The sequence below is a fragment of the Myotis brandtii genome, unplaced genomic scaffold (assembly GCF_000412655.1).
Source record: "Myotis brandtii unplaced genomic scaffold, ASM41265v1 scaffold898, whole genome shotgun sequence".
Taxonomy (NCBI): Eukaryota; Metazoa; Chordata; class Mammalia; order Chiroptera; family Vespertilionidae; genus Myotis; species Myotis brandtii.
The window spans coordinates 2,020,003-2,034,609 of NW_005371683.1; the positions used below are offsets into that span (position 1 = coordinate 2,020,003).

At 45.1% G+C, this 14,607-nt stretch overlaps 2 protein-coding genes across 4 annotated transcripts in view; both read left to right on the forward strand.

Moving 5' to 3' along the window:
- RBBP5 (retinoblastoma binding protein 5) overlaps nucleotides 1-6,179 on the forward strand; it is a 27,974-nt gene extending 21,795 nt beyond the window's left edge. For all 3 annotated transcript variants that reach the window (XM_005885263.2, XM_005885265.2, XM_014532518.1), the window contains exon 14: nucleotides 5,068-6,179. In XM_005885263.2, the coding sequence (XP_005885325.1) occupies nucleotides 5,068-5,096 (29 nt within the window). In that variant the 3' untranslated portion in view covers nucleotides 5,097-6,179. The remainder of the gene's footprint in view (nucleotides 1-5,067) is intronic.
- Nucleotides 6,180-6,456: 277 nt separating this feature from the next.
- Nucleotides 6,457-9,890, forward strand: TMEM81 (transmembrane protein 81). Its single transcript, XM_014532519.1, has one exon. It carries the CDS (start codon nucleotides 8,637-8,639, stop codon nucleotides 9,414-9,416), a length of 780 nt encoding a protein of 259 aa, XP_014388005.1. The 5' UTR covers nucleotides 6,457-8,636; the 3' UTR covers nucleotides 9,417-9,890.
- Nucleotides 9,891-14,607: the final 4,717 nt, after the last annotated feature.

A 14,607-nucleotide genomic window follows, 5' to 3' on the forward strand; every position in this document is an offset into this window, starting at 1 on the left:
CCCTCCCTCCCTTCCTCCCTCCCTCTCTCCCTTCCTCCCTCCTTCTCATTCTCTCGCTGTCTCTCTGCCAGTGGTCTAGAAGCAGTAATTAAGTTGTTGGTAGTACTATCATGATAAAAAAAGAAGATGAGTTGTTTTTTTTTCAAACAAGAGATTACCAAAAAGACAGGAACTACAGTATCTTTGTAGCTTCTTAACACCTAAGCCTTTTGAAACTTACTGAGTTTTCTCACTTTTATATGATTGAGGAATTTTTATTAGGGGATGGGAGAACAATTTCAATTTTCTATCAAATATTTTTGACTCTAGGCTTTGGTCTCTTGTTTGGAAACTAGTAATCAAATTAGAATCCATTTCTATTCAAACATTGTTGGGTTTTAGAAACTTTGTTTTATGTACAAAGCGTTACTTTAGTTAATACAGTACTCTCAGTTTTTCGGCGGCTAGGTCAGTAGACTCAGCGCCCCAATGAAAAATATCTGGCTGTATTCAGCCCGCCCCCCTTGCTTTACAATTGTAATGAATATATGATGATGAGATGCACTGGGATGTGAGACAGAATTCCTTGCTTATACCTTAAGTCATTGTGCACATGACTTCTCTTCTGCAGAGAAGCTGAAGCAGGATCAGTGACTCATCATTTTGAGTATTCTGCCTCAAATGAGCTAGACTTTAGTTTTTCACCTCCCAACACCTTATCACTGAACATCCCCACTTTTTCACAGCCCGACACCTTACCACTGAGAACCCCCACTTTTCCCAACATTTATGGTGCTTCACTGATAGTTATCACCTCCACGTTCAATCCACCGAAGGCTCGGTCTGTATATTTTTAAATAGCCTAAAAGAGTTATATGGGTATCGTCAATAAAGATTGCAGACTAGTAATTGACATATTTAATAAAATTGATTCTTTTATCACCCACTTCTTGCACACTTGCTACTACAGAAGACACAATTTAAGGCGTAAGTAGATTTTTCTGGCCCACAGAGCGGAAATGCTTCAGGGTGATTTAAAAGTTGGCCAAACATAGTGAATTAATTGAAATATTCTAGGACATAGTCTCCTGGCTCCTTCAAAAGCAGCCTGTAATTAATCATTTGCTTTGTGATAGTAAATGTATGGCAAATAAACCATTAAGTTTTCTCTCTATGATAGAGTGATTTCAACTTTTATGTCTAGTTGGTGTGGTCACTAGCAGTAGCTAAATATCTCTGACATTCGCCAAACTGGGTTTCTGTCAGGCACCCGGTGAGGGGCTGCTGGCGTTTGCAGAGTGTAACAGCAGTGGGTTCTCAGCTGTGCTTCAGGAAGGTCTGAAAGAGTCAGAATCACAATGTTGGCAAGTTTCCTCAACCTTAAAGGAATGGGCCTTTTTATTCAGTAAACTTTTCAAAATACTGAATATAGTTTTCAGGGATACTTTGAACTAGATGTGGACTACATATTTTAGTGCTGGTACAAATCAGCATTTCAAAGCTCCTTCTAGAAAGAATAGAAACCATTATCAGGGGCCTATTGGACGTTTGTTTCCACTCACTTTGCCAACTAGGTTAAATGAGGCACCAACCTCATTAAAGACTAGAACCTTTATCTTGGAATAGCTGGACGCTTCAAGCTGGATTTTTATTTCTACATTATTAGGTACTTGAGTTGGTCAACCATAAGTAGACACAACTATTTTAACAGCTTTACCCTTTACAAGAACTAGAGGAGACTTTTATATAGTAGAGCCAGGGTGATGACACATTTTCTGACAACACACAGTCAAAACAACTGCATAGTTATTGCAAACATTTCACCAACTTCTCATGATTGTGTGCATGCGTACTTCCCCATGTGTAGGCTTCCTTCTGCTGTTTTCTCCTTTCTTCTCTGGCCTTGGTGCCCTGACCTTTTGCTGAATGGAAGCCTCAAAACTGAAATGGTCAGATTAAACTCGAGTTTGCTGAGGGGCAGGGTCATTAAGAAACCTCAAAGGGGCATTGTGGTGTGGTTCCAAGACTTTTTCGGAGAGCTGCATCCAGCTTTGTTGACCAGCTGCAGTTTGGTTAGGATCGTTGTGATGGCTGCAAATCTGGGGAGAGTGGTGCAACTGGGGGTTACAGATAACTCCAGTAGAAGCCTCCGTTGCAAGACAACCCATCATATCTTTGTGTAGGATTTTTCGGGCAAGAGTGGGGCTTCGTCCAATACGATGGTCGGCTTGGAGGGCCCTGAGCAAGCACAGGCTGGCTGGCACACGCTATTAATTTTCAGATAGTCCCCCAAGGCCGTAGAGATAAAAACTCTGGTATTTGAATTTCATGTTCTTCCACACTTTGGAGATTCTCAGTAAAACGCAGCATACAATCACTGTAGATAGATTTCCCTGAGGTATTCAGAAATGAAATCTGACCCAGAATGCCTGAGGCTGAACTGTCTTCAGAAATCAGTTCAGGTGTTTGCTTCAGCAGCACATACACTAAAATTGGGATGCTCCAGAGATGAGCATGGCCCCTGTGCAAGGATCCCCCCAAATCAATTCAGTCTGAGGGTCAACTCAAGGTCGCCTCCCTCAAAATGCCCTAGCTTTGCATTCGAACTAAATTATTTGAAGGCAGGATTATAGGTGTAGGTTGTGTTACTGCTCAAGTTACATAAATGACAACTGTTAATATCTACAATTTAGGAGTTATTGAAGAAACCGTTTGGTAAGCCCTGATTAGCCCTGACGAAGCTACTATAGTGTGTTGCTATTGCAACAGCACGTTATGCATTTCACAGGGTGGTTGGAAGACACATAAGTCATATAGAAATAATCTGCTCTCTGGAATCTAGAGCCACAGAAAATTCTTCCCTATCAGACAGCTCCTCAGTATTGGATAACATCCATGAAGACACACTTTCTGTGATGAGGGAGGACCCATCAGTGAAGTGTGGTGAGGGTGACCCTGACCTTGGGACTTTTTGGAAAGACCAGACCAACATGGCACTTACCTGGTTCCCCACAATTTCCTTATTAGCTACTCTCCAGAGGACAGTCCTCAGATCAAAACGTGAGATGCAAGCAGAACCACCAGTGTCCCCGTTGCCCTGTGACCGCTCAAGGGTTGCCCAAGAACTGGGGCTCCTTGGCAGTAAACATCAGTGGCAAGTGTGACAAAGCTGTGGTCTGTCAGCATATGTGGTCTAAAGGCTCATGAGATGGTGGGCATGACGGGGTTGGTGTGCACTTGGGTCTAATGGGAGTGCAGTGACCGAGATGAACAGAGGCGCTGCTTCTGGGGGTGGCCAGGCACGGGGAAATGTCCCTGAGTTTGGCCTCCCACTACCCCGCCTAATGCTGGCCCACCACCCTGGGCCTCCTAACCATCTCCCGAATCTGAGATTGTTTTGAATGCTTGGTAGCGAGTGACGGTTTTAATTCCCTTCTTTGCTTTTTAAAAAATTATCAGTCAAATAATTTATGAATTTCTGCTAAAATCAGATGACTATTTAGATATTCTTTCTCATTCTTTGTGATTTTTATTAGCTGACTAAGGTAATGTTTGAAAGTCAGTATCGAGCCCTGGCAGTTGTGGCTCAGTTGATTGAGCATCTATGTTTCTCTCTTTCTCTCTCTCCCTCCCTCCCTTTCTCCCTCTCCCTTCATCTTGCTGTAAAATCAATAAAACACATTTATTTTACGAAATCCATTTCCAGTATTTTCTTAGGCCACTCTGGCTTGGGCTGCTATTGGAAGGTACTAGTAGTAGCTGCTCATCTTCAGCTGTTTTATGTTATTGTAGATTGCCTTTCTGTTGCAACTAAATAATGCGTGTCCTTGAGCAGACTAAATTGCCTGGAGGTCTTCCCTTGTGCTGCTGTTTCTGTGTACCTTGTCTTGCTCATAGTATGATTGCTCTGGTTTTGGTTTATTTTGGTTTTCCTGTCATGATTTAGGCTTAAAATGTCAATGTTGTGTTCATTTTAAACTGTTAAAACTAGATTGATTAGGGTATGTACCTGAGGGGACAGTCAGCAAAACTAACCTTAAAGTGTTAAGTGGCATAGATTCTTCTATCTCGAGACTTTTAAAAAATGGACTCAAGAGATTAATTATTATGTTTTTGTTGAGAGAGATCTGCATAATAGGTACTTACTACACTTCTATTTTACTGAACTATATAAGGTTTAAATTTGATTTTTGACAATATAGCATCCAGGAAGAGTTTATAATTTCAGTCTGTTCTCAGGCAAATGGGAATATATTTTTATTGCCAGTTTTCATTTGTGCTTTAATTTTTACTTTAAAAATCAGGTTTAAAGCGAAGGGTATAAATGGGTACTTCCATAACTTGGGCCATTATTTTTTAACCATTTTACCTTCAAGTGGCATGTTCTCCCCCATCCCCAATGACACCTGGGAGGATTTTCTTCACCTTGTTCTCTTTTTACACTTCCTAGTTAATATTTCACAGCAGCCCATGTAAGGATGTCCCTCAGAGCTTGAACAGCTTCTATGGAACAATCAGGAAAGTGTTCATTTGATTTTACTATTGAGGATTTTATTTATTGATCAGTTGTTGGCACATAGAAATGCCAACGGTAGTTTTCATTAACATTTCATCCTACTTGGAATTCTAAGGTGATGATGAGAATGTCACTTAAGGAATAGGGGTGCTTGGGAAAGGGTTTGTTGCTCACTGTTAATCACTTAATGTCTAATTAGTCTCATATATGAAAGATTTGAAGATGCTGGGCCCTAGAATTTCCTTTACTGACTGCACTTTTTGGGTTATAAAGCAATATTTGTTAACACCTTGGAGAATGGTTAACAACAGCTTAGAAAGTGTGTAGAACTCTGATCATTTTGCCTTACTTGCCCTTTGGGGCAGTACCAAGCAAGTATGGGGTGGAGGTTGGGTTTTGGATTATTGCCTCAGTGAAGAAGAGTAAGTGGGAGATGGAGTTGGTTTTAGCTTAAAGTGGGGGGATTCTTAGCCCATGTGTGCTTGTCCTGCATCATTCAGCATCCATCAGTGTTTTGTGAGTAACTGGTCTAAGTTGATACTAAAAGAAATCTTTTTGTGTCTGATCTCTAGCAGGGGGAGCAATCTCTGAACTGTTATGAAGATCCTTGAAGTGCTTCAGTCTTCCCCACTTTTCCATCATGTGGCCTCTGGACACTGTTCAGTCATTTGAAAGTGACTTTAATTTAAAGCAAATGCCTCTGCTTCGCCCAGGAGGTGGAAGGAGTGAATTTTATGTTTGAATGAAGAAGTGAATTATGAACGAAGAGTATACGTCCCTTCCCTTTCAAGCATAAGTCCAAATAGGCTCTCAGGAATGCGGATTTGTGAAGACATCACATGGGAGTTTGACTCATTTACTCTTTAATATGAGTTATGTTGCTGGAGAAAAGATACTTGTTTTGCTCATCTAATCTCACTGTACCCCGCATCATTTTGACCTGTCTCCTACCTGCCTTCTATCCTCAGTGCACGTCCTTGAGTAACTTGTTCTTATCTGAAATTCTGCTACCAGTATCCTTGGAAAACTTCTGTTGCATATTCTTCCATTTTGAAACTTACCCTTTTGCCAGATTCCTCCTGTATTTCCATATTGTGTACAAAGGATGGGCAAAGAAGAGAGCGCTGGAAACGTTTGACATTTGTAGAAAAGGGAGAACGATGAGAAAGGCCCCTCTTCCCAATGGACCCCATTTTGCTCAAGCTGGGCTGCAAGAGGGGTTTTTGTTTTCCTTTCACTGCATGTTTCCCTCCAGTTTGGTTCATTCGCATTAATCATGTTTTGTGTGTGTGTGTAGTTTTTTTGTTTGTTTGTTTTTTTTAAGGTAGCTAGTTTCATTTGTCTCCAGCAAAGAATCATCAGTAGTTTATATTGCTTCACTTGTGCTGGCTTCCAGAGATGGAAACAAACCAAGGTGTCTCTCAACAGGCTTTTTTTTTTTTATTGGGGTTGGGGAATCTATGCAAGAACTACAGTAAAACCACCCAAAATCAAAGCAGCAGCCACAGTTCAAATCACAGATGAAGGAACAAAACTTTCTTATCATTGCTTGTGAATATCTGTCCTTCTGTCAGTCATCGCATCTTCCCCTCCTTGTATCCAAGCTCCTTTTCCTTATGACATGTTCCAGTCACTTCCTTTCTATGAAAGGTTGCTTAGCTTTTAAAAATTTTTTTACATCTTGCTTTTGCTGTTCTTTTATATAAAAGGTAGCATATTGGATGGATGTGTACATTAGGTGTTTGAAATTCTCTGAAAATCCAGAGTAAAGAAACCAGGTGTGTGTATGGGGGGGGGGGGGGGGGGGGGGGGGGGCAGCCAGACAGAGAGAAGCCATTTAGTCACACAGCGAGCGAACCTGAGTCCCGGCCGGGCCTGGGGCGCGTCCCGGAGGCTCTGAGCCGGTTCCTGGGTGGGTTCTGGGCTCCGAGGGCCGCGGGGAGCAGGGCCGGGCGGGAGAGCTTTAGCTGACCAGAGTGCTTAACATGCATCATCATTTTCACAGTGTTTTCAAAGGGGAGTTTGCACATTGCTTGTTGTGAAATCTCTATCAGCTGGTGGGCGCTCCTCTAGGAGCCAAACAGGTTGGTTACCTTTTGGATTTGGGGATAGAAATCAAAGTAGAGCACATCAGTAAGAGCCTCTGTCCTCTTCCATCTTTTTGAACCAAAATACTCAGTGGTTGATGAGCTGTCCTTGAGTCAGTTGCAATATGTCTATATTTTTAGATGCCACTACTTTTTCCTCAAATGCTTGTTTTGTGAATTTCATTTCATATTTCATCTCAGACCAGTGGTTGAGATTAGTAGGTGGCTCACTGACATATTTTCATTTGCAGACATTCCATTCCAAATCTGTGTGCTATGCACTGCAATAGTGTGCCAACTGTGATACAAAGGGTTCTGGCAGCAGCTCCTCATAATTATTTATGCTTTTGGAATTTTTTTCAGCTCCTGAAATCTGTCCATTTCAGTGTGATTTTCTCAATTTGTACAATATAAGCGTATTACCTTCTTCCCTTTTTCATCCCCCTCCTTTTGTTTTCTAATGTTCTGTAGTTTTGTACAAGACGAGACTTAGCCTTGGGTACTTCTTGCTGAAGCTTTAATGCTTTGTAAATAAAATTGGATGTTTATTAAAGAACAGGTGTAGATGCATGTTGTAGGCACTCACCACTTCTGAAACTCACCTGCCCCTTTGCTTTATGACGGAAAAGGATCTTTCTTTGTGAAAATACAGAGCTGGGAGGGGGAGGGATGCTCAGGTAACCAGGTTTCTGCCTCTGGACAAGATTATAAATAAACCATTCAAACAAAAGGTGTGAAAAAGATCATCTAGGAATGATCTCTTCATATTTTTAAATTCAGTATAAGTGTGTGTACCGACTCAGTAGAGGCCAGCGTTTGTTTCAATTGTCCCATAACCAGAACACCACCAGTGCTAGGAGGTGTTCTGTAGGTTATAGAAACGCATGCGAGGAGCTTCCTTCCAAGGAGCGCAGCACGCATGAGCACAGTTCGGGTCCCCTTTACTGGCCCCTTCCCCCTACATTAAATAGCTTCAGAACCCACTGAATACGAGTCATCTCTTAAACAAGATGTTTCATAAAGGCTAGTTAAGTGTTTGATTGTAATCATCACATCTGAGTGCTTGCCTACTAATCTTTTCTATTATGTGACAGAATCCGCCTTTGACATCATAGCTGTTTCATAGCAACGCCGGCCCAAGTGAAAGATGAGCTGCTCTAGCCTCCAGAATGAAGGGCACAGGCCTAGAGTCATGCGTCCTCTCCTCCAGAAAATACCTTCGGTGCCCTTGGGAAGGAAAAGTGCCTGGGAGGTGGAGAGGAGCTGCCTTTAATCTCGGTACCTTGCTGGGAACAGTTGATTTTAAAAGAGCTCTTGGCCCTTGTCTTCATGAATGTCCATTTCTATGTAAAATTCCTTACACAGGAACAGTGTCTCTCACTTTACTAAGTATTTTCGTGTACACTTTTTCATGTGATGCTCAAAATGACCTTCCTGAAATAGACATGAAGGTTTTAACTTACAAAGCAGAAATCAGACAGCGGTTCAGGAAGGATAAGTCACTTCCCTTCTAGTCCAGAGTTCTTAATCCTTTTTATAGAAGGTTTAGGAGCACTGAGAGTTGGTAACTTAATTCAAGTTAGTCCTCTCTTTTAAGACTTGATTTCTTATTTGGTCAGATTTAACTGGGGTTTTGAAACCCTTTAAATTAGATCCACAATTTGGCGGGGAGGGGAAAGAGTGAGGGAAACTCACTCTTTGAAGTCATGTAGTTGAGGTGGTTTGGAAATTCACTTCAGCCTCTGAGATCTTTGTCTTCCCAAGAGGTGGATTTAAAGTCATTGAAAGAATGGAAAGAAGGGATTGGTAAGGGTGTCACTAACAAGCAGAGGTGGTACAGCAGCAACATTGTGACTCCTGCCTGTGGCCTCACCTGTTAATAAGGACTGGACTTTGGCTTATGAAGTGGCAATGTTTTATTGACAATGCATGCATCCTATCTTCCAACTTTGAAGGATATCTCATGTCGAAGGAATTGAGTTAATGATATCATAGAGGATTCAACTGGAACACCTGGAGGTGCTGTCCGAGGGCGGTGACATGTCTACTGAGACATGATGATGTTGGCCACGAGTTTTATCCTTGGAAGCCTGGTGTTGGCCTTCTGTCCGCCTTTTGTCATGACTTTGCCTAAAACACTGGCCATCCCTGAGAAGCTGCAAGAAGCTGTGGGGAAAGTCATTGTCAACGCCACCACCTGTACAGTCACCTGTGGCCTTGGCTATAAGGAGGAGACCGTCTGTGAGGTGGGCCCTGATGGAGTGAGAAGGAAGTGTAAATCTCAGCGCTTGGAATGTCTGACCAACTGGGTCTGTGGGATGCTCCATTTCACCGTTCTCGCAGGCAAGAAATTTGAGCTGAGCTGTCTGAGTTCAGACATCCTGGAGATCGGGCAGGAAGCGTTCCAGTTCACCTGGAGACTTGCTCGGGGTATCATCTCCACTGATGATGAAGTCTTCAAGCCCTTCCGAGCCAGTTCCCACTTTGTGAAGTTTAGATCTATTCACGAGGAGGACTCTGGGACCTACCGGTGTGATGTGCAGCTGTTAAAAAACTTGAAACTTATCAAGAGGCTCTATTTTGGGGTGAGGGTCCTTCCTCCTCAGTTGGTGAAGCTGAATTTTCAGCAGTCACTCACCGAGGATCAGAAGTTAGTAGATGAGGGCCTGGAAGTGGATCTGGGTAACTATTCCAGGCCTCCCCGTCCACCATGGAGAAAGAAGGTGGCTATAGCCTTGGGAATAGGAATTGCTAGTGGAGTGATTGCCAGTGTGTCGTTGGGCATTGCCTTGTGCAGTGGGCAGAGGGTGGGCCATAGCAATGCCAACCTTTAGACCTAATAGGCCTTGCTCCTGAAGGGCTGGCTGCCCAGGAAGTGGGACTTGACTGCTCAGGAAGCCAAGCTAGATTTTCAGGGGAGCGTTCTGGCTGCCTGATTTTGGACCAGCCAGAGGGAGGGCTTCCAGAGCCAAAAGAGTGAGTGGGGATGTGGAGAAGGGACAGCATCCTGGTAGCAATGGGCAGTATCTCAACTGTGTCCCAGATGGACCTCTTCTTGAACTTCCCTGCCCACTAGGTACCCAGATAACCTTACTGCACGCATCCCCCTTCTGCTGGGAACAGTTCTGTCTTCCAAACTTGCATTTATTTTCTACCCTTCACATCTTGAATGCCTCCCCACCACCTCCTCCCTTCTGAGCAGCATAATCACATAGAAGGGTATATTAGTAATAGCTTTTCTAGTGGAAACACTTTTTTCCTCAATAAAAATAATGGACAGTAGCTGAATGGAGATACATCTTTCCTACTCTTTATTTAAAAATCACTTGCGTTTGTTTCAATTGTCCCATAATCAGTTGGGCTTTCGTTTTCCTCAAATTTCTTAGACTAGATATTGAACAAATTGCTTTGTAGTGCGGCATAGGCCCCTGTGTACCAGAGCCAAGGTTAGCAATGACATCTGACTCAGTATATCATAGACCCTCACTAAATGTTAATAATTTACTAGCCCCTCTCCATCCTCCCAGGTGAACCCTCTGTATTCAGTGTAACATTGATTCCTGGCAAAACAGAGTCTTCATCTGATAGGTTTCCCCTGAAAAGTTCCCTGGCTTGCTCCCTGCTTCTCTCCTAGCTCTCTCTGTGCCCTGGAGCATGTGTTCCTGGAAAGGTCAAGTGTATTACAGCAGCCAAGGCCCCTTAAGGGAGGATTAGTACCTTCCTCCGTGGGAAATCCAATCTAAGACCCTCAGAGGCCATTCAGACTGTCTGAGATAATTGACTTGTAGAACCAGCAGGGAAAAGGCTCTTGGCTGCAGCCAAGCTAATTCTGAGAAAATTATAGCATTTCTTCACCTCACTTCTCTCTGGCTACAGAGGAGGTAGTAGAAACCAAGACTTGGACCAGTGGTTCTCTTCAAAAAAACCCAAAACAAAACATCAAACCCATAGAGAAGTTGAAAGGTGTGGTGACACCCATAGACTCTTTACCTAAATTCATCAACTTTGAACATTTTGCTGCAATGATCTTCCTAAATACTGATTTTCCTGAACCACTTGAAAGCTAGTCACAGACACTGTGGCCTTTAGTCCTAAATTACGTATGCACCTCCTAAGAAGGGCATTCCCCTGTGTGACCGCAATATCTTCATCACATCTAAGAAAATGAACTGTTCCCTAATCTCACATAGAATTGGTGTTGTTTTTTTTTAATTTTCCTAAAATCTTAGAGCTTTTTAATTTAATTTTTGATCCAGGAGCAAGTGAAAGTTAACATATTACATTTGGTTGTTTCTCTTACACCTTATTTTACAACAGATCGGCTGCTATTTTTGTTGTTTTTCATGACATTGATTTGGTTGAAGAGTCTGGCTAGGTCAGTTGTCTTGAATAGTGTCCCCAAATCTGGATTTGTCATTGTTTCCTGATGATAAGCTTCTGAGGAATGAATCTTAAACATTTTGACAAGAGCCTATGTAAACGATGACATGTACTTACTGCATCACCTCAGTAGGTGCATGATGCCAGTTTGAACTGCTGTTGCTAGGCCTCTCCAAAGGTATATGGGGGGGGGGGGGGAAGTAGGTTTACAGTTAGTACTCGAAAGTTTATTATTGTATTTATTTGTATTACAACCGTAAACCTACTTTTGCCCACCGCAGTATATTTTTCCCTTTTGTAATTAATCTGTGGGATGATACTTTGTGATTATCTGGTTTTCTAAAAAAATGTCCACAAACATTTTGGAATCCATTCATGATCCTTACCTTATTATGGCATGTGGGGGTTGCAAACTGTTGATTCTTTACATTCATCATTTCTATGTTTATTAGCCTGCAGTTTTCTGTAAAGAAGAGCTGCTCTTTTTACTCTCTATTTTTGAGGTCTCAATGGATCCTCGTTTTTAGTCAGTGAATTGTATATAATCCATTACTGTTGTCATGTTTTTGATATTCAAATTGTCCCCATTTTGGCTAGGAGGAGTCCCTTCAAGCCAGCTCTTCTGTCCTTTAGATGTGATCTCATTTGACTTCGAGTATGTCCTTGCTTCCTCGTACAAGAGTCTCAGGTCCACATTTGGACTTTCTCCAAACCGGAATCTGTTGTTTCTCCAGGGAGCTCTGCCTCCTGTTAGTGTGGGGATAGCAACCAGGGGCTGGGACCCATGTGCTTACTGCACTGGGGAGTCCCCGCTTTTAGGTCCTTTCGGTGTCCTAGAGACATAGAAGTCACAAGTCAACGCATGTTTGTTTTGTGGGAGTGGCCTAGGACAGTGGTCGGCAAACTGCGGCTCGGCAAACCGCGGCTCGAGAGCCACATGCGGCTCTTTGGCCCCTTCAGTGTGGCTCTTCCACAAAATACCGACTTATGCGCATGGGCCACAAAGTTTCAATCGCACGTGGTATTTTGTGGAAGAGCCACACTGAAGGGGCCAAAGAGCCGCATGTGGCTTGCGAGCCGCAGTTTGCCGACCACGGGCCTAGGCATTCCGCTTCATAGTGAAGATTGAGGACCACTGGCCTAGGCCGTGCACAGGGAGTCTTTACTACTGCTCTTATTTTGAGATCTTACATTTTACACACACATACACGCTCCCCCCTCCCCCCCCTCTCTCTACCTCAGAGGGGATGGCTTTCAGAAGACCTGGGTTCTGCTTCTGTTTCTACTTTTCACTGTGCAAAGGAGCAAGCTCTGACTCTCTGAGGTCCTCATCTTTGAAACACGTGATTGTAAGAATCAATGAGATCCTGTGAGTAAAACTGCTTGGTAGACTGAAGGACTGGGCATGAGTGGGGCAGAGTTATTACTGATGTCTGTTAGTTCACTGCTGGACAGTTGGCCGGAGCCGTCAGGAGAGAGCTTACTGTACTTTCAAAGGCCATAGAAACAACACCTTTGTAGGTAACTCAAGATGATATTGCTGAGGAGGGAGGAGGATGGGGGTCCGGTTCCACATTTTACAGATGGAGACACTGAGACCCAAGAGGAGCCGAGTCACTTCTGTCACTTCTGCAGCAAGTCAGTGGCCAAGCATGGAAGGAATGTTGTACCGATCTAGGTTTGTAGCCTCTGCGCATGGCACTCTTGAATTTTGACTCTTGAGAGTGGGAAGGGATTGAACAGGGAAGAAAACAAAAGGCCCTCGGATGTGTTAGTGAGGATGCAAACCCAATTCAGTTCATTGAATTCTGTGCATGTAATCAATCAGCCTTGAGGGTCAAGGAGATGCTGGCTGGACTAAAATTTGGGGTCTAGAGTGGCCAATGGTCCCAGCAGCCCCTTGGGGTGCAAAGTGAAAGGGATGAGCCTGTTGAGGTATCATTGCCATCCATGCTGGCCCCTCGGGCCACTGTCAGCTGGCGCTGCTGCTGCTATTGCACAGCTCCAGGCACAGGCCGAGTAGCGAGTAGAGGGGCCTCTGCCTGCCTTCGCCTCCCTGTTCTCTGAAAAAGGGAGGAGCCCTGCCTGCTGTGCACGGAACGAATGGAACACAGGGCTGCACAAGTGGCTCCCTGCGCGCTCTCAGACGTAACGCAAGTGTGGCCGGTGTGGGCTGATGCTTGAGAGAGGTTGCAGCTGGGAGCTCTGACCAGGAACTCCAATTCTCCTGGCTGCTGTGAGCGGACACTGGAGGCACCTTTTCTCCAGGTGGGGGTTGCTGTGTCTCTGCAGGGAGAAGACTGCCCTTGGGTAGAGTTGAGTCAATACCTCCAATGTCTTAAAAACCCGGGGCACCTTGAAAGAGTACCATCACACAGGCACTGTTGACTGCCATCGTGTTGTCTGGCAGAATACCCGCCGTGTGCTGCTTGGGCTTCCCTAAACCTGGCTGATCCCCCCCCCCCCCCCCCCCCCCCCCCCCCCCCCCCCCCCCCGGTCCCCCCCCCCGCCCCCCCCGCGGGACTGCATGGAGCAGCACAGGCTGTACGTTGTGACTGCCTTGAGTTGTCTGTGGGCAAGGGGAGGTATGGACAGGAGCCCAGGGTTAGGGAACAGGGGGAGGAGGTGTGTTGGGGCTGATGATAAAACACCCACAGCTGGCGGGCTGCCTCCACAGGTGGAGAAACCGTCTTTATTTCAGAACTGCCTGCTACCAGAGTCAATAACTATCGTTACAAGAAGTACAAGAGAGAGACAGACAACAGGCCAGTGGAGTGGTTCCATCTGAACAAACACCGAGTCAGGTCCCTGGTCCGAGGAAGCCCCAGGCCTTGCGGGCCCGGAACCTTTCTCAGCTTTGCAGGCCCTGGAGAGGTGGGTAAGTTGGAGTGTGGGGACCAAGGCAGGGTCCAGCCCAAAAGGGCGCTAGGCTTCCTGGGCTCTAGGCAAAGCTACCTGACCCATTTTTCCCTTCTCCAGTTTCCTTCTATGGTACCTTCCCCAAACCTATGACCATATACATAGACAGCTACCGGGCACCTCTTTCCATGGGGCTCATTGGCGTCCCTTTAAAATGCCTCGCTAGTCCCTCACACCACTCCAGGAGCTTCTGGCAACCTCATTCATCCCCAGGACACAGCCCAGTGAGGCCTCCCCAGGGAAATCAGCACCACACCTGGGCCTCAGCCAGGTTTGAGGACACTGCTGTCCCTGCGACAGGAGCCCAGGTGGCAGTCCTTCTGAGACCAGGAGGACAGTCCTCTGGCTGGGAAGGGATACGGGAGTAAAATGGTCAGCCAGCCTGGGCTCTTGTCCAGAGCACGGACTGGGTGGTTCTCGGGATGGCCAGGAGGCAGTGCTGGGCATCGGGCTGCCTGGGTGAGCTCCCTCCCTCTGTGATGCGGCGGGGCCACCGCAGATGGGCGCCCCAGGACTCCTTGCCGGCACCTTTGGGTCTAAGGATCTCAGCCCTGGAGGGACACCCCGCAGCATCTCCCCCCCTCCAGGCCTCACCTCACTAGACTCCAGATGCCCACCTTCCTCAAGGCTTTCTTAGGAAGGTAGAAGCTTCTTGCTATCCAGGCTCTCCTTGCAGGCGTTTCTGTCTCACTTTAGTCTTTTTATCAAAAGAACCCCCCCCTGCCC

Bases quoted from the DNA above. Each gene is read 5' to 3' on its own strand.
- TMEM81 (XM_014532519.1), top strand. From the start codon at position 8,637: ATGATGATGTTGGCCACGAGTTTTATCCTTGGAAGCCTGGTGTTGGCC.